Source organism: Motacilla alba, chromosome 1A, assembly GCF_015832195.1.
Source record: "Motacilla alba alba isolate MOTALB_02 chromosome 1A, Motacilla_alba_V1.0_pri, whole genome shotgun sequence".
Lineage (NCBI taxonomy): Eukaryota > Metazoa > Chordata > Aves > Passeriformes > Motacillidae > Motacilla > Motacilla alba.
Window position 1 is genome coordinate 7,611,140 of NC_052031.1, and position 22,797 is coordinate 7,633,936.

The 22,797-nt window shown below is 41.2% G+C and overlaps 1 protein-coding gene across 1 annotated transcript in view; it reads right to left on the minus strand.

Moving 5' to 3' along the window:
• Positions 1-14,584, minus strand: part of DMTF1 (cyclin D binding myb like transcription factor 1) — a 29,256-nt gene extending 14,672 nt beyond the window's left edge. The window contains exons 1-8 of the mRNA XM_038154274.1: positions 14,173-14,584; positions 7,382-7,498; positions 6,765-6,884; positions 5,743-5,837; positions 4,886-5,000; positions 2,642-2,718; positions 1,053-1,210; positions 201-233 (exon numbers count right to left, since the gene is read on the minus strand). Coding sequence (XP_038010202.1) covers positions 201-233; positions 1,053-1,210; positions 2,642-2,718; positions 4,886-5,000; positions 5,743-5,837; positions 6,765-6,884; positions 7,382-7,498; positions 14,173-14,500 — 1,043 coding nt within the window. The 5' untranslated portion in view covers positions 14,501-14,584. The remainder of the gene's footprint in view (positions 1-200; positions 234-1,052; positions 1,211-2,641; positions 2,719-4,885; positions 5,001-5,742; positions 5,838-6,764; positions 6,885-7,381; positions 7,499-14,172) is intronic.
• Between the last annotated feature and the right edge of the window lie 8,213 nt (positions 14,585-22,797).

The following is a 22,797-nucleotide window of genomic DNA, read 5'->3' on the forward strand; positions in this document are numbered from 1 at the left end:
CACACATTAGAAAAAAAATCTAAGAGAATCCAAACGTAGTTTCATTTTTCTTTAGACAGTAACCACTACTTTTGGGTAGTGTTGGAGAAGTCAAATTTATTTGTACCTCTTCAGTGATTTTATATAAGAAAACCTTTAAAAATGGATCAAGCTACTAAATATAAACACAAAAGAGTGACCTTGTCCATAAGATAACTTACTCTTTAAGCTTTTCAATTTCCTCAGGAGTATACCTAAGCAACAGGTAAATAAAAGGATATTATTTTAAACAGAAAGCATACAGGATCAATATTATTATTTTACTAACCACACAGCACACATTTAGTTACCAGAAGACATTAAGGAATTTCAGCTGTAAGATACAATCTGACTGAATACTTCAGAAGAATGTGAGGAACAAATGTCATTTTCCACATTAAGGCATTTCTAAGGTTAATTTCTAAGATTCCTCTAATTTGTCAGAAAAATTCCTCATTCTCCGTGATCTTACTCCTATGAAGAGAATTAGAATTTTCTGCATTAGTCTTTCAAATAAACAGCTTCCTCCTTTACTGTCCCAACTCACCATCACCATAAAGCTGACTTTCCATCAAAAAAGTGTATCAGCACTGAGAAGATAATTTTAATTTTCAACTACCTTCTAAAAATTTAAAAGTAAAATTTAAAATCCTTTTTGGATAGCACCAGATCACAACTTTAAAAAATGGCAAGCAAGGGCATAAGAGGTGAAGATAAATTACTTCCAGGTCACAGCTCTAGAAAAAGTTACATCTCAGCAGATCCATCCTCGTGTCCAAGTCCTGTCATCGTATCAGAATCTGTTATTCACCTTTGTTTTGGGTTTTTGTTTGTCCTTTAAATCTGTCATTGAATACCAGCAATTGAACACAACTATTGCCAAGGATGATCTATCAGAATTGAGCAGAGGTGACATATTAGCAACACCTAGGTCTGTTTGCCTACAATTTTCTGTCTCACACAGAACATGTCAAGCACAAATACATGACCCTAATCATACCAATAAAACCATGCAGCATTAGAGGGTTTCATACTTTCCAACATGGTTTCTGTCATCATACATGCGAAGAACTCTTCTATAGACAGCAAAGAGAGGCCGATTCAGACCCCAAGCTATTGTCCTGTAGAAATCTTTTCTTTCATCTTTTGACATTTCAAATATAATTTCAGTGGCATCTTTTATTCCACGGGCCTAGAACAAAGCATTTAAAAAAAAACAACAAAACAAACAAAAACAAAAACCACAAACAAAACACCTTAGATAAAGTCTCCTAGGAATGAAGAAGCAGAACACAAGAACTGAAGCCATTATGCAACTTTCAGTGTATCACAAATACTACAGTTCAAAAGTAAAACTGAGTATTTATGGATTAGCTCCCTCAAATACAAACCCTTGAACACTAGATTTTGTTGTTTTGGTATTTTTACATTGCAATCCAGGGAGACATAGAAATTCTAACACCTATCCACATACAATAAAAAAAGTCCGTCCAATGTATATTTTAAGATCAAAAATTGAACCATCATATAGAACATGATGGAATATGTACTGTGGTGGAATTAGTCTGGGGCCATTCAAGGGAAGGTTGTCAAATAGTGCTATATTGATTTATTACATAATTTTAGCTATTCCTTATGCAAAAGCTATTTCTTTCAATTAAACTACTCTTCTTGTTCTGATGGAAACTCAAATAAATTCAGTACAAAACCACTGCAAAGTATAACAGTAAAGCTTAACTTCAGCTTAAACTAAGAATCACTATATTTCAATTATCCAAAGCAGTACAAGAAAGCAGATAAATGGGAAAAGAATGAATCAAATGATTTATCAGTAACTCAGAAAAGTTATTTAGCTAGGTTAAAAAAGCTTCACTAGATTTAAAGTGTAGTATTACCCATGAATGATTTTGTGGCAGAAACTCTAATATGCATGTGGGCAGACACTCTCTTCAACTAATACTGTGGATTTTTATCCCAATGAACACTAAATTCAGGGCTTTTTTTTAAACCACAAGTGAAGGATGGTGAAACTGTAATATTCAGGCTATATATTCCCAGCTGCAAGGGCTCAGCTCAAATATTCTCAGCTGCAAGCCTACCACAAATATGATTTATGGGCAATTATCACCATCAGTGTGTTCACCACATGCCCATTTACACTGAACTCTGACCCCAGTAATTTAAGGGGAAGAAGGCAGACACAGGCATCCTGCTACTATAGTACACAATCACAGACTTGGCACCAAGGATGTCTGGAAGTTGTATTCAGTGCTCAGTAAGGAAACTGCTAGCGCAATTTTTTTCCAGCATCTTCTACAAAGGTTTTATGAGTCCTCAATGTATAGTCAGAGAAAGAGAATTGACCATGTAAAATGTCATGTCAGCATGCTCAAAACAGGCTATATCCAGTAGACAAAGGAAAAGCAATGTTACATACATTAAATGCACTGAAATCCTCTCTATGAATACATTTTTCTTATGTATTTCAAATGGGTGATAACCATTCCTACAACAAACCAATCCAAATCACTTATTGTGTATTCTGGGAAGTACTAAAGAAAGTCGGTTTCTAGTAGGAACTGCATCACCACATCAACGTGCAGGGAACATACTCTAAACATACCTTTAAATAACGCTCAATGTTACTCATCAAAATGTCAATTTCTTCCTTTGACCACATCCCTTGCTTCCACTTATGGCCTGAAAATAGAAATGACAACTAATTACTGAAGTAAAGGCCAGAAAAACAGCAAGAACAGAAGTATCTGAAAATATGACCCATGCTGCAATTAACAAGAAAAAGAATAATTTTAGTTACTAAAATATAACTAGCATTAATTTTAAACAGATGTTATTTCATAACTGACAGTAACATTCAACTAATATTTAAATAATGTGAGTCAGACCCCTCTTCAAAAACATCCCATTTTTAAAAACAGAACATGAACTCCTCTATGAGCTGTCAAGTCACATTTTCAGCCTTTCTCTTCAGCTGCAACTAGAAAATTTCTGCCTTTAAACTGACAGCTGAAATTTCCATGCACTCAAAATGATTCCAGAAGCTGGAACTTAAAATACATCTCGGAAGATTACCTGAGGAATTGGCAACAAGGTGGGGTTCTCTTGCATGCCTAAACATTGCTGAACATGAGAGCAGTGCCACCTACTGTGAGTGCTTTTCATAGAGGTAAAGGCTCCATTAAGCCTCTTTTTGACAAGCTGGACCCCATCTCTTTCCTTCTTTTTGCATTGGGAGTAATGCTCAGGGGTCACAGCCAACATAAAACCTTGTGGTGGGTCTTTTACTTCCCCAAATAAAAGTGGCAAGAAACAACGTTTCCTCTCTGTCTATGCCTTTAGTAACTACAATGCCAGCTAAACTTTAAAAGCAAATCTGACCAACTTCATTCAGAAAATTTCAAACCTGAAGTCTATCAATAAAACATTAAACTATTCCTACTTTAGATTATCCTTTTTTCCCCTTATGGTCATACCAGACTTTTAATTGAGCTTATGCTGGTGTGACCCAGTTTACATATTGGTGTGTGCTGGCTATCTGCCCACCTCTGCTCAGAAAAATCAGGGTACTTCCTTCTCAGCCTGCTAATTACCAGAGCTGAGAGACAGAACACACCAAAGAGACTGTCTACTCAAATCCAATTATAATGAAAAGTACAGGCATTATTACTAATTCCATTGGAACTGGTGAGAGAGTACTCTTTCCCTGTGTCCCATAGCTTCAATCTCTTCTTCCACTGTTACACAGACAGAAAAATAATGGATTCCAGTAACTGTGATTCACATAGGTCCAAGCCTCTGAACTGACTTAATGGGACACTGCTACTCTTTGCAGGGAATAACCTTTAATACCAAACTATTTTAGGAAAGGGCAGATATTCTGCACTTCACATGTTTGCATATTCATAGTCAAGATTATCATAACCTGCCCACAGGTCTGGGAAGAAAGCATTATTAGGTGGAGACTGCTATGAAGTGATGAGCTCAGGCAACACATGCCAAACTCTGAGTGACTGTAGAAGACACACACTAGCATTCCCCCACTGCTATCTCTGTGACAAACCACAGAGCTTACAAGAAAAGTTCAGCCAGTAGAGATTCTCAAATATTTTTCTTGGCATCTTTTACTAGAAATATCTTCCTCAAGTTATTAATCTCTTAACTGGAATCACCAGATTGAGTGTCCTCCTTTGACTGGCTGACAACGCTGTGTCTCTGCCTGAAGGTTTCTAACAAAAAGAGGGTGCTGCTTTGAACTGACTGAAAAAAAATACTTTTCCTCTAGAAAAAGTAGAAGTCAAAGTACGAAAAACAGCAGAGGGGCTGAGGAAACCAGAGAAACAACCCGTCTTCATTTGACAATACATTTTTTCTCTAGGTTTAGAAAGCCACTTCCCCTGTGGGCAGGAAAGAAAAAGACAAAATTTCTGGAGTTCAGCAACTACTACATGATTGCACAGATACATTTGGAAAGGGAGGAATGCCCAGTGGGGTGGAAGTTTTAGGAGTAGTAGAGATTATTTCATTAGGTTCTGGTCTGCAGGAGTCCTCTTCTTCTGAAGCAACTCCATTAATCTGAGCATGGATTGTTTTTTTTCTTCGTGTCCCCCACTTCTGCTGCAGATTCCCACCCCCTGACCAGGCAAACACAACTCTCTGCCCAGTCTGGGCTGACACACAGCACCCACAGCCCTTCTCTACTCTGGCCACTACTGTTACCACTGCAGGCATGGCCCATCTCCAGAAAGCCAGACCAGAGACTACTTTACACAACTTGCAAAATGTTCTGAGACATTTGGAATAATTTACCTTTCCACAGCACGGGAGAACTGCTTTTGAAATACCCTACCTTTATTGGTTAGAGAATCCTTATCCTCTTTGGTTGTGAACCAGGCTTGACTAACAGCTGATACTTCTTCATTGCCCATTGGGGAGATTTCATCCAACTGCTCATTCTGAAGAATCTTGAAAAGACCAATGTGAAATGATACAGTCAGATATTGCTTATATCACTTGGCAATTAACATGGAGACATAGTTTGAAGGAAAATGAAATCACAACACCTCATCACCTTGCTGACTGTTCAAAAGTGTCATGTCTTAGATATGGCACTGGAACTGTCACCTTTCTTAAAACACCTAAGCAAGATTTAGCATTTTAATATACAGATGTTGTGAGAATTAAACAGGTAACATTCTTCATCTTGTTTAATGTACAGTAAGTAAGAAGAGTCTCTTCTGTGGTGGGAACAGGACTATATCCAGCATCTCCAATCTAGAACTTTTAAACATACTATACCCACAAAGAAAACTTCATCTAAATGTTAGAACTGGTGACAAGACAAAGACTATTTGAGCATGTTATAAAGCTTAATTTATAATCATAGAATGATAGAAATAACAGATAAACTTATCTTCTATGCAGATCACAACAGAGAACATAACTACCAGTGGAGGGTTACCTTTATTACTCTTTGCAGTATTGCTCTTTGGGCAGCAACTTCAGACTACAAATAACCTCTCATACATAAAACTATTCAACTGTCCTTTTACAGACCAACATTTTACAAACAAGATCCCTGGTCACAAACATCAGTTTCAAAGAGTTTTATTCATTTAGTAAGCATTTCTGATACTTGTTTCCCTTTTCATTTCAATTTAAATAAAGGCATACATCAAATAGGTAAATTTTGAAGTTTTACTGTACCTGAATCTGGGTAACAGTTCCTTCATTAATCTCATCTTCAGCTACCTCAGCGGTAGCAGTCATGGTCACCTCAAAGCTCTGATCATTTTCTGAAACTTCAGAATGGGTAAATTAGTTGCATACTTAACACCTGAAGCATTTTTTTACAAGTGTTACAAGTTTTATAAATTGCTAGCTTGGAAGTGAAAATTTTGAAGAGCCTTATTTGGTATTTATTTGTTGACACAGTAAATTCTAGAATTATTATCAACTGATTATCAACTAAAATGATTATCAACTGCTTCTCTTCATAAAATTTAATATGGATTTTGAAACCTTCAGTTTTATGCTTTACTACAATTATGACCTAATGTAAAACATAAACAAAATGTGTTTGATGCAAAAATTTGAAACTGTATTAATATTTCTTTTCCAGCCCTACCTCCACTACTTTCCAATTAAAGGACAACATTCAAATCTTTTGGCTGCATGCATTTTCCCCAGTCCTCTTCCAAGTTCAACATGATAATGCCTTTACTTCTAAGGAATTTTCACCCAGTTCCACCAAATAAACAGGTACTCCAGGTACTGCAAATTAGTATTTTAACTAGATCTGGTTTTGTCTCCCTTCAGGAGATTTTATTAAACTTTCCAATATTCAATCAACTTCCAGAAGACTAATTCAGTATTCATCCTATATTTTTTTCAAATCTTTTTAACACACACCTCAATATTACAAAACACTGAAATACTAACCATACTGTCTGATCATTAAAAAATCCCAAATCTCTTTGCAGGAGAGCATCTAGTTGCTAATTTACTTATCCTTCATTTTATTCAATGCACCTGCAGGTCTCTAAACTACTTTAACACAGGCTTATTTTGCCAGAACTAATTGCTGCAAAACTATCCAAGATTGAAAAGTATATTAATAAAATTTGGAAGAAAAAGACCCCATGCAGAATATTCTACTCTGATTCAAGATCCACTTTTAATCTTTACCAACAGATATATTTGCTACAGGAGTACATAAAAGAACTTACTTGGAACTGCAACAACAGAAATGCATGGAGTAGAATCATCAAGGCTTTGATCATCCTCTGATAAGCAAAGCCTCTTGTGTGGAGGTTCAGAGCTGTCTTCAGAGTCTACTTCATCAGCTTCTAACAAAAAAAACACACCCAGGTTACCTCCTGTAAGCTAAGGAGCCTTGGACAGAGTTCTCCTATAAAGCTAGCCAAAGCAAATAGTAGAAAGAAATGTGACAAGCTGGTTCATGCTTTTCTGCTGCCCAGGAACCTGGTCTAAGTTATGGGCAACAACAGTCCCCATGCTTTCTTCAACATGCATTTTCTTTGAAAATTCCTTTCACAGTCTGTTGAACACTAATCAGTCCATAAAAATTTGGGTATGTGCTTGGTTCAAAGAATCCATTTCAAATGAAATAAACCACAGCAGCTGTAACTTTGTTGGGCACACACAGACAGCTTTGGGATTTACACCTAATTCAACACTATCATTCTTTAAACTAAAGCAGAACATTTTTTGTACAGTAAGCTGCACCTGAGTAGCTCACAGAATTTGTGGGCAGGGATATATGGTGGTCAGATCAATCAAAACAAAGAAGAGAAAAAAAATACTATGTAAAACAATTCTGTACCATTTTGAGGGCAATGAAGAATTAGGTTCCCTTCAGTATCCTGAGTCAAAGTCACTGAGTTCACGGTTTCTACTGTCACTGTGTCAGACTCTTCTTCAACTGTGCTCATACTCAAACCTGAAAGAGCAACACACAGATTATCTTTCTGCACCTGGACTCCACTTGGACCTCAATGCTGCTTCCATACCCCACACAACCAGCACCAATTCCCACAGGGAATGAGCCTGCTCTTTCACATGACAAAGCCACAATTTCAGACATTCACCTACCTTTACTTTGCTGCACACATATACTGCACAGGGAAAAACCAGAGAGCTTTAAAGTAACTCTCCCAGCTGAAAAAAGTACCTAAACTCCTTACTATGAGGATTTGCAATCTACTGATTTCTGTGGTTTTTTTTTTTTTTTTTGAACACAAACCCAGGCTATTACTTTTTCAGCATTTCTAAATTCTTCACATCTGATGACTTTTGTCCAGTATTTGTTCCACTGTTAATTTAATAATTCTGCTATTATAGAACTGAAAGCTAGTCAGGACTGACAAACATTTTTCTAGTGTCCTATTAGTCACAGCTGCCCTATTTATAGACTGTCAACTTGCAAAGTTTTATTCTCCTTCCATGCATATAACTAAATGTGAAACTTGTATTTTTAATTCAGCATTTAAACAACAAGAGCAACAGAAAAATTGTTGGCAAGCAATCACCAGCACAGAAAGCAACTGAGAGAATAAGTAATCCAGGATAAGCCATATACATTGAAGTCACAGAATTAGGGCAATATAAAGTGTCTCTGATAATTTCATTTCCACTATAAAAGTACTGCAAACACAAAGTTTCTAAGAAATTCTATGTAAACCACAAGCAGTAATTCTGAATTAAAACAAAGCAAAACCCCAAAATACAAGTGTTATCTAAATACAAAGAGATGCAACTTTTGCTGCTGCAGAAGCTAAATGAAATCACATCTAAAATATCCAGAAGCTTTACAAAGATTTCATCAGTTTTAAGCCTGCTTTTGTTGACTTTGGCAGAGATTTGTAAAAAGAAAATATAATTTATTTCTCCTTTAACTGCTCAGTCCTTTTTCTGTGCTTACTCATATGTCAGCAAATACAAAAAAATTACTTTTTACTTTTATTTTGAAGCCAAAATGTTGTTACAAAATATCTGACTATAGCTTTATAAAAAAAAGAAATCACAAATACATTACAAATTTTCCATGTACTAGGCAGGGATAGCTACATACCCACATGTAAGTGGAATATACAACCTGGATTTCAAATTCCCTGTATAATGTTAACATTATTGCGTCAGCAGGAGATTATTTAATTTTTAATCAGAAAACATGTTCTTCAGTATTGAAGATTCCCAAGAGAATGTTATCCTAGAAAGATAAATCTACTGCCAGTCCTTCTAAAAAACTACTTCTCACCTCTCGAGCTTGTTGAAGATTTGGCACATCTTTAGGCACACACAGTGACTGATTCCTCAAATGAAGTGATGTTACCCTTCTGAACATGTAAAAAATTTCAGATATCACTGACATTTTAAATCAGAGGGTTCTCAGACTTACTTTCACATCTACCATCAACAGTTCCTTGCCACATGCAAGTGTAGGAGGGAGTAACTTCCTTGGGATTCATCTGCTGCTGAGTTTTACAGCCTGTGCTCTATCCTTCCCTAGAAGCTGCTGTTTGCTGCATGGTTGTAATACTGATTTTAGGAACCCAGTGAGGCATCCTTAATGCTAAACCATGAAGGAAGACATCCAAAGCATTACAGCTAAATTAGCAGACTGTAACTTTTTCAACTCAGTTTTAAGTCATTAATTTAGCTTTTGGGGAGTGAATAAACTGGGCCAAAATAAACAGATTCTCTTTTTCATGTTCTTATGTTCTTTCTACGTAAGTTTTACTACAGGGACTGCTGTAGTAAAAATTCCTGAAGTTACTGGAAATGAGATGGAGGATTCTTCCTTAATTTATGTCAACTAGTTGTCACAACATTTATTTTTCTACAATCAGTTGAAAGCATCCATTTTTCACCATTTTAGAGGCCTGAAAGACATGAGATTTATAAGGCACATTACAACAATCATTTACTTCACCTCCAGCTGTTCTGAAAGCAGTGGAAACTACAGCACCATCCACGGCAGAATACAGAGCAAACCATTCCTTCTTTTTATTTGAAGGCTGATGAAAATTGAGTACAGGCACAGCAAAGCTGGGTCATTTTTTCAGCAGTTACTCAGAACTCGATGAAAATCAATCTGTATATTTAGAGGATTTGGCTACCAAATAAAAAACATAGGGCAATTAATCCCTTTACATCGCCTGCCTTGCTGGTTTGCAAGTTAGGAGGGAACAGGACATGGCATAAAAGGGATCCATCCATCCAAATATGGCATTCCAGGGATGGGGAGGAAGCTACACCCAGGATCAGTAGCTGCTACCCTGGCACTTCCATGCAGAGCTGTAACAGGATTTACTGAGGCAGCACATCTGAAAGCACCACTGAGTCCTCTGATCAAGTCACACATCTGCAGCTCAGCTCCAGCTCCCCCAAATTGCAGAGCACCCAACACTGAGCACTGCACTTTGTTCAGGGACCTGTGACTTCCCAAGGAACAATCCTCAGTGTAATTCCTGGATGCAGGATGGGCTTATAACTCCTTGATTTCCCAAAAATGGTTTATGCCACCTGTAAGTGCAGGCTCTCCCCCCTCCAAAAAGTAATGCTCTGTGTAAGATACTCATGATTTACCATATCTTAAGTTTTCTGAGTAAAGGTAATAACCTTGACCAAGCCTTGATAAAAACTTGAAAAGAGCCACATCCTTGATTCCCATCAACTTTAATGCATATGGCCTTGGACCACAATTGAACACTGAGTAGCAAGAACATGAGGAAAGAGGCCAAAGTCAAATGCATATTTTGGACACTGTTTTTTATTCATTAGAGAATACAAACACAAGAAAACTGAAAGAAAAAACAACCAGCCAGGTTCTTTCAATCTACATTTAACCCAGAACAGGGGCACCAACCCATTAATACATGAATGAGTGACCAAAATCAGGAATAACTGTGGTTGTTCTTTTGAGTGAATAGGAAACAATCCCCAGATCTTACAAACCTCACTGTTTGACACTTAAACAATGATGGAGCTACCAGGTACTCTGAACATGCATCGGATATGGCACATCCACAGGAAGCTCAGTGGCCAAAGCCCAGTGCTGCTGCCTGAGCCAACACCCTTTGATGCCTTCTCCTGATCCTGGCTGCAGGGCCACTGAGCCTGCAGGACACCCTCGATCATCCCAGCAGAAGCTGGAGCCGTGGTGAGCAGTGCCAGACCACGGCAGAGGCTTTGGGATGTGCCACGTGAATTCTGCTCATTACACACACCTGCACATCCACACATCCGCTCTTGCAAAAGCCAAATGCTGAGTAAATGACAGCCATGGGTTATTAATTAGTGAGAATTAGGACCTGAGTAGTCTCATCACCTCCAAAATATCACCTTCTTTTCAGAAGTTCACTAGGTGTGCTTTTGAAAATGCAAACCAGTTTTATTTTAAACAAAAGGCTTCCTTGAATTTTAAATGAACAACCCAAGGTTTTTATTTAATCCTTGATTCAGACACATTCTTTACAGAGGTGCCAATCTATCACTAATATTTCATTTTCTGAGAGAGGTTGTTAGCTTTTAGGGAAGAGAATAGCGTTGGATAGACATGCACCAAAAGTGTGGGTGCCATAATCCATAATGAAATAGCACCTGAGAAATCAGTGTCAATTCAATAAGCATTTTTTGCCTTGTTAGATTTCTGTGTTTATTTACCAAATTCAACACTTTTTAGAGCAGTATTACAATTTCAAACTGGTTTCAACATGAAGCCAAAGAAGTGGGAAAATATTTGTCTACAAGACTCATTTAATACAGATTTCCAATATAAATTTTCCACTAAAGCCATATAATAGAGTTGTTCTTATTTATCTGGGAAGCATGCAGCAGAATTATGGCAGAAAAAGCCCCCACAAAGCTGATTTTACACCAAACTGAAAAAAAAAAAAAGTAGTAATACTCTAATACAAAATTCCTTTACTTCTAAATAACCCTCATCAGGCAGAGGGGATCAATCATTCTGTGGGCTGTAAAAGTTCAGCACTTCTAAGAAATAGTATTTTTACTCTTGTAGACAGAATTCCGTCATTGCCCCTAGTTATTAACTGAATGTTGTGTCTAGACTTTAGTGGACTGTTGTAAAGCTTAAAATTTCTATAGTAAGTTGAACTAAAGGCTGTGTTCTCTGCGTTGGGCAATAAGTGTATTTCACTAAATCCTGTAAAAAGCAAAAATTGAAGATTATTAAGGGAGGTTTCCAGTTACTGTGGCATTTAACTGGAACAATCCCATGGAACACATTGGGATTTCAAGGCATTTGTTCAAGACTAACACTAAGGAAACAAAGTCATTACAGGACCTCATATTTTAGGAAGCCTGGATGTTTAGTGTATTCCACACCAAGTCAGTACTTCCAGTACGTTATCAGGAGCTTTCATTATTAAACTAGTGCCAGTGCTGTTATGCTAATATTCAACAAAACCTCCCCAACTTTACTCCAGACCAAATGGGTTCTGCTCAAATTTAAAATTCCATCAGGCAGAAATTTCCTCCAACAGCTGCCAGCAAGGGATATGAAAAGGAACCAAACGGGGCAGAAACCAATCTCAAGGACCCAGGGACCTGAGTCTGGGGCATACAAGGATTTATTAATCTGTATCATCATGAGATTACAGTCCTGTAGATACTGTTGCATCCTACTCATCAGTGATATTTAGAGAAGTGGGCCATCACTGAAACAGAATATATGGGAGACACAATGGGACAAAGTGTTCGCATTTGCATCGATCCCAATTTGGCAGAACTCCATGAGTTTTAGCCTGTCCATCGAAAGTTTAATAAAAAAGAACTGAGCATGCTTTAAATGTCACACAGGGGAAAAAAAACCAACATAAAACAAAATAAAACCTATGTCCTAGCTCTTTCAAAAGAAATAAACACAGAAAGTTTCAAGTTTTCTTTTTCAGGAATTGGCTCTTGGGCACAAGGTTATGGCTATGAATAGAAATCTTCCTAAGCATATGTACTAAAATTCTTTTCCCTTCATGTAAATCCAGTTCCATGCTAAGCATTTCAGTAACTTCTTCACCTTTATAAACAATTGGTAGAATTTCAGCACGCAAGAAAAATAAGAAAAATTATCCTAACTGTAAGACTGATAAGCAAAGAGAAGTCTTTCTTGCTGTCTGATGGACAGATAAGCACAGAAATGATGCTCAAAAAAAGGAGAACATGCAAAACACAGTAAAGAGATCTTTGTCTCTTATATGGCCACTTTTCATAATTTTGTGTGGTCAAGACAAAAATCAGTATTTCTTGGTGTTCTCCTTGAGGAGTTATAATTAATGCCCAATCTTTTCAGTAAGTCATAAAACATCATGAAGTTGTTTATTATTATAATCACATGAAATGATGTAAATGAAAACCAGAATGAGATGTGTCCATCTCAATGCAAAACCCACATCTCCTGCTTTTGCAAAAGAATTCTAACTATGCTGTCAAGAGGCCAACTTCCATCTGCAGCCAGAGCAGTGCTGGCAAACAAAAAGCATTTTCCAGATTACTTCAACTAACAATGGCCAGGTGGGGCTGAACAGCGCAACTCTTTGTGAATGGATACATACGAATACTACCAGACAGCTGAAGAAGTAGATGGTACAAGTGTAATACGCTTCACCAAGACCAAGGGCACGACCAAGAATAAAGAGACCTCAAAAAGGAAAAAAAAAAAAAAAAGAAAAGAAAGAAGGGGAGGGGGAAAAATAGTCTTTTCCAACCGGAATCCTTTATTTTGGCAGAACAGAGACTAGCTCTAGTGCAGAAAATCCTGGTGCCGCACTAAGATGAAACCCCTGATCTTGGCAGAGGCGAACACTTCAGACTCCACTTGCCCTGAGCAACCTCAAATCACAACCCTAGCCGGGAAAAAAAAAAAAAAAAAAAAAAGCCTATGAAACAAAACAGATAAAACCCACAAGCCCAGGGTACCCCAAGCGCAGACCCAGCGAGAGGAAATGGAGAAATTCAAATGCGATCGTGCAGGTGGGCCTCTTATTACAGACATCCAGGCACGGGGGAGGGAGTTAAAACCACAAAAACAACAATTAGAATAATAATAAAACACAATAAACAAAACAAAGGCGCTGGCCGGCCACCCCTAGCCGTGCCCTCCCCAGGGAGCCGAGTTTGGTGATCGCCTGGGCCGGTCCGTCCCTCCGCTTCCCAATTTCTCTGCGCGCAGCGCTCCCGCCGCCGGCAGCTCCCCGGGAAGGCGGGGAGCCGCGGCCCAGGGCCTGCCCAGGGCTCTCCCAGGAGAGCAGCCGGCGGGAGGCAGCGGCCCTGCCCCTGCCCCGGCACTGCCCCCGGGGCGGCGGCTCCGGGCCCGCCTCAGCCCCCGCTGCCCCGCGGCCGCCAGCGCCGCCATTTGGCCCCGGGCGGCCGCCGCCATTTTCCCGTGCCCTCGGCGGGCGGCGGCGCTGGACGGCCCCGCCGCGGGCTCCGCTGTCCGCCCGGCGCTGCCCGCCCGGCCGGCAGCCCGGCCCGAGCGCGCCGAGCCGCGGGGCCGCACACGGCCGCTCCCCGCCCCGTCCCCTCCCCTCCGCCCGCGGCCGCCGCCGCTGCCCGGAGCTCCCGGCCCTGCGATCCCGCGGGGCCCCGCGCACTTACTTCCTGTTTTGGGTCCGGGCACTTGAGAAACCAGGATGGAGACTCCCAAGTACCAGGATGGAGGCGCCGGGCGGCGGCGGGCGGCGAGCGGGGGAGGCGGAGGCGGCGGCGGGGCGAGGCGCTGCGAGCCCGCCGGAAGGGCCCGCGTCCGCCCGCCCGGCGCTTCCGCCCGCCCGCCCGGCGCCACAAAGCGCACGGAGCGGGGCCCCGAGCGCCGGCGGCGCCACAAAGCGCACGGCGCCTTCCCCGCCTCGCTGAGGGGCCCCGGGGCCGGACCCCTGAGCATCCACACGGGATCGATTGGGTTGGGAAAGACCTCTGAGACCATCGAGCCCGAACTACAACCGAATATCTCCCTGTTAACCAGACCATGGCACGCAGTGCCACATCCAGACCTTCCTTAAACACCTCCAGCGATGTGACTCTGCCACTTCCCTGGGCAGCCCATTCCAATGTTTAATCAATGGATGTCAATCAATGTCCAGTTAATGGCCACACATCTGATGAGGGCTCTGGAGCATCTCTCGTATGAGGAGAGACTGTGCGAGGTGGGCCTTTTTAATCTGGGCAGGATGGAAGGGAACCTCAATGTGTATAAATTTCTCAAAGGTGGGTGCCAAGAGAATGGTGCCAGACATTTTTTGGTGGTGCCCAGCAGCAGGATGAAGAGCAGGGGCCATAAACTAAAACACAGAAAGTTTCACCTCAACATGAGAAACAACTTCTTTACATTGGGTGGGGCAGAGCACTGGAACAGGCTGCCCATGGAAGTAGTGGAATCTTCTCTGGAGACATTCCAAACCCACCTGGATTCCTGTGTAAGCTGCTCTGGGTTGACCCTGCCTTGGCAGGGGGGGTTGGACTGGATGGTCTCCAGAGGTCCCTTCGAATCCTACCCATTCTGTGACTCTGTGGTCACTTTTTGTTTCCCTCCTGCCCAACAACCTCACAAAACCAAGGCACATTAATAAAAAATTATCCACAAAGCCAAGAATAAGCAAGCTTGTGCCCAGCTTGTGATGCCTGCTATCCTGTGGAGTGGGTGCCTGCAGGTGCCATGATCTTTGGCAAACAAGCCCAGTCCCTCACAGACAAACTGGGCACATAAGGGCAAGAGGGTGCATGGCATCCCCTGCCTGCAATTTTTTGTCTAAAAACCTCATTGCACTTCTACCACAAAGCCCCTTTAGCCCCTTTTTTGGCCACTTCCCTTATGTGTGACCTCCAGCTGTGTCCTCCCCAAAACCTTGGGAGCTTTAATAAGTGTCCTCATGGGAAGACAGGGCGGTTTAGGGGAGAAGACATTGCCCATAAAAATGGTGGTAAAGTATGGAGATGGAATGTGTAGCGGGGACAAAAAGGTAACTGGTATAAGGAGCTGAAAGCAGGATTTATAGCACCTGCTTTGGTCAAAGCACACTTGCATTAACTCTTGTCTGTGTGTACTTGATATTTCTGGACATCAAAACTCAGGAATCTTGAGCTCCACACCCAGTAATTGACTTCCACGGAAAAAAAATTAAGTGCCTGGTACCCTTAGGCACTAATTGGCCAAAGCAGAGACACAGTTTGCTATTCTAGGGTTGCATACAGCTGTTGGATTCACTAGCCATGATCTCTTGTAGCTTCTGGGTTTTCCCCCTAGTTTTTGCAGGAAGTGAAGCATGAACACTACATTTGCCTTCCATGAAGTACCTCCCTGTTCTGTTGTTGTGGTGGTGTTTTTTTGTTTCTGTTTGTTTTTTTGGGTTTTGTTTATTTGTTTGGGTGGTTTAGTTTGGTTTGCTTTGGTTTAGCTATGGGCTTGCTTTGAAAGTAGCAGGATACCACTTCTTGAGCTGTACCAAAATGCTTCATCAGGAGGCTGTGTTCAGACTGCAGGAAACAATACTGAAATTTCACATAAATCTTCACCATGTGGAAATTTCTAAAAAGACCTTGTGCACTAAGCAGCAAACACAAAGAGGACTCCTTCCATAAATTAGGTTCCCCATATGTCATCCCTTCAGTTACGAGCCTTTCCCACGCTGGATATAAACATATTTCTCTTTACTATATTTTTATCTTACTTATCTGCATGTACCTTGTAGAAAACATTATTTTAACTGCAAAATCTGTACCTCCTTTTACACAGTGGTGTTGTTCTGGGACTTACCATAGCAAGATACAAAGATGATAAGCTGTGAAGTGGCAGCATGTGTTTGGAATGATGACCTCCGTTTGGGCCCCATTTGCTGTTTATGCCACAGAAAGAATCTAATTTTCCTCACAGATATGTGCTATAACCACACTCAGGAACATTCACTTTATATCAGATTCATGGTGTATGTAGATAAAATGATGACTGGAATTCTCTGGTGTTTCAGCAGCAGGATGAAATCGTACTCTTGTAAGAGATTCCTGTTCCACAGAGCAAATGAGGTTCATGAATCCTGAGTTCTCTCATGTTAATGGAACAATTGCATGCATCTATACCTATTCAACTTGATTAAAGACTTGAACACAGAGTTTTCTATGAACACAGAGTTTTTCTTTAATCTCTTTAGAGATTAAAGTTAGCTTTTCACTAACACCGAGTTTTCTTCCAGAGGCCCTGTGTTCCTGGTAGCCACCAGGTGTCCCTACTGCCATGTACTCCAGACCCACCAGTTGCATCCCAGAGATGGAACATCTCTCCCTCTCATTAAAGCCCAATTAGCATTGCTCTGTAGGTACAGCAAACTCACTCCTCCTCAAGCACTAGGGGAAAAGTGAGACTGGGGTGTTGCTTGATAAGGCAGAGATGTGAGAAGGAGGATCGACATGCTGATGACTCACCATAAATCCTGAAGGCAAAGTGTGAATTTAATAATCCCAAATCTGATTACTTGAGTGGTGGCAGAAAGCTTGGAGCAGATCCTTTTTCATAATAGAGGAAATAAAGTTTTATTCTGCAAGATTCAGGGAAGAAATGCAAAACATAGAAGTTAGAAAAGGCCTTGATTCCTGTTTGTTTGTGAGATTTTTCATATTTCTATCTGTATAGATAGATTATACATTTCTATCTGTATAGATATGAACCTAACTACATATGGGTACAGCAAATATACTCATTGACAGAAAAATATTTATATCTATAAATAAATAATCTAGTATTTATATAACACTTGTTCATTTGTATGCTCACAGTTTGGTAGGGGCTGGCTATGGAGAATTGCTCAGGCTCTGAAGAGCTGCCATGAAAGAGAGAGATGCCAGAGAAGGAGTAACAGAGCACTGGTGGCAGTTCGTGTGGGTTCTTCACTGCAGAATTAATCTCCTGTAAGAAAAATTTTTACCTTGTGGCCTGGCCTAGGAAGAATCCTATAAAGAGCACTCACTCATTCTGAGACTTTGGTGACAATCTCGTAATTTCCTGACTTGCACCTGTGTGAGGCTGTAATGGACTGACCACCTTGAAAGTCTCTATGTATTGGTTTTGAGTGCCTGCTCTGTCACCTACCCTCTGTCAGAGTCCTGGAAGATGTTAGAGAATGACAATGTATCCAGGACCCTCAATGCCCAGTCTGCAGAGCTGGCAATGAGGGCACTGTCGTGTTCTTTTTTTCCTGCAACCTCTGCTGAGGCACCTGAATTCCGATTGCAGTCAGTGCAGGCTGCACACCTGCAGCCTGGGCTGCCATCTGGACGTGCCCAGCCCTCTCCATACCTTGGGCAGTAGCAATCCCACTGAACTCAGTCCAAGACTAGGAATGGTTCTGTTGATATGGCTAAATGTGAGGAAGGAAAAGGATCACAATTCCAGAGACAGTGAGAAGAGGTCAAGGTCTGCATGGATCTGAGCTGCCAGTGACATTGGGATGAGCCTTTCTTCCTGCTGCTGAGTTTAGCAGGAAGGCAGCTGTGCAATTCACAGCATCCATAAGGATTTGGTGTTTGGAGGGGATATCCAAGAAAACAGGAAGGAGGAAGTGGTTTCTGTAAGGAGGGTGTATGGACAGCAGAAGAGCAGAAGCAATGAGACCTCACAGGATCACTGGCAGAAGAGAAGGGAGAGAAAAGGACAGAGCAGATGGGAGGAGCAGATGGATCCCAGCTGGGAAGTGCTTTACTGTGCTCTACTGAAATCAAAGGCGCTGATGGCAGTGTGTCATGGGCAGAGGGGGAGCTTCAGACAAAGTTCATTAGAGAAACCCTCCTGTTGAGTCATGAGATGCAGAGAGGACGCCCCTTGCTTTCTAAAGTCTTTCTTAGAGAGGAGCCTGAGTGCAGCTGGATCCAATCTGAGCCCCAGACTTTGTCAGTAGTTTATATGTAAAGGTTTTTTTAGGTGTAATCAAACCTCAGTAGTTTATATGTAAAGGTTTTTTTTAGGTGCAATCAAACCTTTAGGTAATTTTGTCCCACAGGATTAAGGCTGGCAAACCAGATGTATTTATATAAATATATATGATTTAGTATGACTGTGATTAGACAAAAAGATCTTAATCAGAATTATTTAGTAGACAGTACAGGAGCTGTAATTATTATAACACAGTGCACTTATGAAGCAATATTGAAGGAATTGCATTAAAGCAATTGTATTAAAGCAATTGTATTCAAGCTACAAGAGCAATTATTAAGTAGAGATTGATGTTACTCACCCATATCAATGACCATGGGCAGATTTCTTTCGCTCAGCTTCGAGGAATAACCTTTAGGGGCATCCCCACTGAAGGAGGAATCTCTTCACATACACCCCAAGAAGGGGTATGTTATGTTAAAATTTGGAACTGGGTTTTTATAGTGTAAAGTGATGCACTCTCAGTCACACGTCTCCAGGCCAGCTGTGTCAGCTCAGCATCTCTATGTAAGTGATCAGTAGTGGCACTTGCTTGTTCTTTTATTCAGGTATTTTACCAGGTCTGCCACATCTTTGTCTCACTGTCAGGATGTTTAACTTTGAGATTGATGTGTCATACTGGTTTCAGCACTAATCAGCACCAAAAGCAGCATGAGGTTCCCTTTTTCATTTACCACTGAGAACTTTGGAAATTGAGCCTTGTTCAAGTTGTTTTCTAGGCAAAGCATCCTGCTACACAGGGGAGGCATGAGGAGAGGGTGGCAAATGTAGTTTTTTTCTGTAGGAGGGACAGGTAGAAGTGGGCAGGTGCTTTCTGCATGGCATTGTGCACAAGTCATGGGCAGGGGGGCTGCAGCTGTGTAGGGGAGAGAGGGACAACCAGAGGTCCAAGAGCTGCCTTCCTTGGCCTGTGTTACCCATAAAACCCCAGTAATTGAACAGTCATAATCTTGAACTCTGATAAATTCAAGCTGTGAGAGGAGAGTGATGTATTCCACAGTGGAAAAATTTGTCCTGTTTTGGAGCTGCATGTTGATTTAGCTTTTGTATAGGTTCAGCTTTTTTGGCAGCTTTTGCTAAATGCTGGGTTATCATGAAAGCAATGACAAACCTTCTGTGCATTTGAAGGGGACAAAGTGTTAGGGAAAATGTGCCATTTATGATGTAATTCTATTCTCTGCTGGCAGATGGTGCTGTGATTTATCCCGGAGCTGGGAATCAGATTTTTTTCGACTTTGAGAGGATGTGAGCAAGCAGTTTCTCCTTTACATTTTCATTCGAGTTTGTTCCTAAATTTGTTTTACTACGAAATGAAATTCTCTCCTCTCTCTTGTTCTGCTCCCAACTTCAACTATCTAAGCAGATTGGCCAGTTTTGGTTTTGCCTCTTTGGATTATCACAGGGCTGGCAGGAAGAATACAACTCCAAACCCAAATCTTTCCACTGGAAGAAAATCTATTTGTGGCAGTATTCCCCACAATTTAAGGTTTTCTTATGTTTACAAATCCAGCCTTTCAGACCCATGCTAGTCTTGCAGTCTCCCTGTCAATAGATACACCTGAGACACAACCTAAACAACCTCTGAGAGTCACTTCTGCCCTAGTTTTTAATGTTTCTTTTTATATCACATGCTTGATACTGTGATCCATTGCTGATTGTTTTCCTTGCAATGTACAGTGTGATTAAAGGTTTCTCTCAGTGGTTTCTTTCTGGGAAACAAAAAACCCCAGAACCAACCCAAATGCTTTTATATTGAAAAAAAAAAAAGAAGAAAGAATGTTTGAAGGCATTAGTGAAGGATGGGATAAGCCTATTTAATATCTAAATTTAAATGTCTAAAAAGCTGCTATAAAATTAGGGGTAGATCTCATTTGCTTTCTGGAACTGCTGTCTAAGAGTGCACAAACTCTTCTTGTTTTGCTCAAGAGGCCCATGGAGCACCCGTGTTCTCAGAGGGTGGCTGAAAGTGCTAGAGCTAAAGGCCAGAAGCACCAAGAAGAAAGACCTTATTACTGCAGCCAGCACACTTGGAGTCAAACAAGGATTTCTGTCACTTGCCTTGGGTTTTTCCTGTGAGAATGTAATGTGAAAGTCCAGGAAACTGAGTGGGAGACCCCTGTTTTATCCTTCCCATCTGAGCATCAGGCTTCCTACCCTGGATTCATGTCAGGCTCTGTGTAAGAAGAGAGGGAGCAGGTCCCTCCACCATCCCTGCCAGAATGCTACATGACTGAAACGATCTGGGTTAAGAAACATGTTCAAAATAAGTGGTTTTTTGCTGTTTTTCTGCTTTGCCCTGGATCTTTCCAGCGACCCAGTTTCCAGCACAAACCTATAAAGTTGTTAAAAAGTCAGAGACGAGAGCTGCAGGATGTGAGCAGAAATGATTGCAGGGAGACATCTCTCTGGGTAGCTTCACTGCTGAGGAGAACATGCCCGTGGACCCATGCTCCACAAGGAGGAGGAGTCTGGACAGAAGCCTGCCAGCTCCTGGGGAAGAAATTGTGCCAGAAGCTGTCAGGCAAAAAGAAATTAGCACCTTTTTTCCGTTTTAATGAGAAAACAGTCCATCAGGGACCACTTCTGAGGTGATGCCCAGGTGGATGTGTCCTCCTAGAATCTATGTACCTAAAATTTTCTGTGGATGTTTTACATTCAAGAAGAGACAGAGGTAAACTTAGGGAGACAAGGTTATCCTCCTGAAATCTCCAGAGCACTTTTCTGTCTCCTTCAATGTCTTGAGAAATGCATTTGCATCAGAAGGACCAAGGGGAGGTCCCTCATGCTTAAGCACATCTGGACCTCAGGCAGTATTTTCCAAAGTCAGCACTTCATAAAAATCATCAATAACATCAGTCCAGTCCTGCTTGGCCAAGTTCTTCAGATACATTTATCTTGCTGATGGCAATTCCACCTGAGCTCACAAAAAATCAATGGGTCTCAGTGCAAAAATATACCCAGTGCCAGGGCTCAGTTGCAGTGGTGATTTAAAGTGCTCATGTGCCTTTTCCTGGGCTCTCTCATGCTCACAGCAAGGCTCAAATGTTCCAGGTGCTCTGTAGAGTGGATTTCTGTGCCCATGTGCCCATTCACTCATGTGGGGTAGTATGAGTGTGAAGAATGTGAGAAGTTTGCCTCTTGGAAAATCCATGGCAGGATAGAACTTGAAACCTGAGCCACAACAGGTTTATTTTTTCCTATTACAGACGTGCAAAAACTGGTGAGAATAATCTTCAGAAGCAATTAATGCAGTAAAACAAATGTGACAGTTTAAAGGGCAGTGGTCAGGATAACATTATCCATTTCCAAAAGTGACAGTGGTATGTTTCTGGACTTCAAACAGGGCTGCATTTCCCTGTGATTTAGCAGAAAGATGTTTTGCATTCTAATCTTATTTCCTAGGCTGGAGAAGAAGTGACTAAATGAGCTGATAATACCTGGCAGCTGTCAAATGACTTTTTGCCATCTAGAGAGAAACAGGGGAACATATGTTCTGATCTCCTGCTACTTAAGTTAGAGGATGAAAGAAATAGAAGGGGTTTAAGTTGGAAACGAGATCATGCATTATGCCCTTCGGACAGCGTGTAATCTGGCTAATGGCATCACAGAGTTATATAAATAACTTCATTAAAATGAACTTGTTTCAAATGAGCTAAATAAATCAGACTCATTTGTCAAAGAGCTGGGATGAAATAATCAGGTTAATTTAAAGCTGCTCGCTGGGGGGATGATTCCTGAATTTGTTCCACCAGTGAAACTGCCATCAGTAGCTTCAGTCACCAGTGGGAGCCCTGAGCCCAATGTGGAAATGCAGACTGGGCTGCCACATTTGCCTTTCCAGGAGCCCTCTCTTGTGTCTGTAGCACAGTCTGCAGGGTCCCACAGCTGAAGGTGTGTGTTCCAGGGCATTTAAAGCATTGTCCAAGACCCACCAGATTGAAATCCTTCTCTGGTGGCTGGAAGTTGTTCATCTCCATAGTCTGTGCTCTGCTGTCTGCTCTCTGCCTCAGAATGAATGGTAAAATGAATTTTAACCAATTGCTTTCAGCACCTGTCTCTGCCTTGATGGGAGGACTATGTGATACCTCAGGTCTTTTCCTCACAATTAATTCAGTGCTTTGTGTCTGTATTTTCCCTTTCCTCATTATCTCGTTCATATCCTCTTTCCTTTGAAGAGGTCAGAAGGATAAATCCAGTTCTTCAGGCTAGAGATGGACTTGCTCCTCTGTGATCTGAACACCCCTTACCTTTGCAGAGATGAGTATTTACCTGCTGCAAACTCATTCCACTGCAGGAGTCAGTCA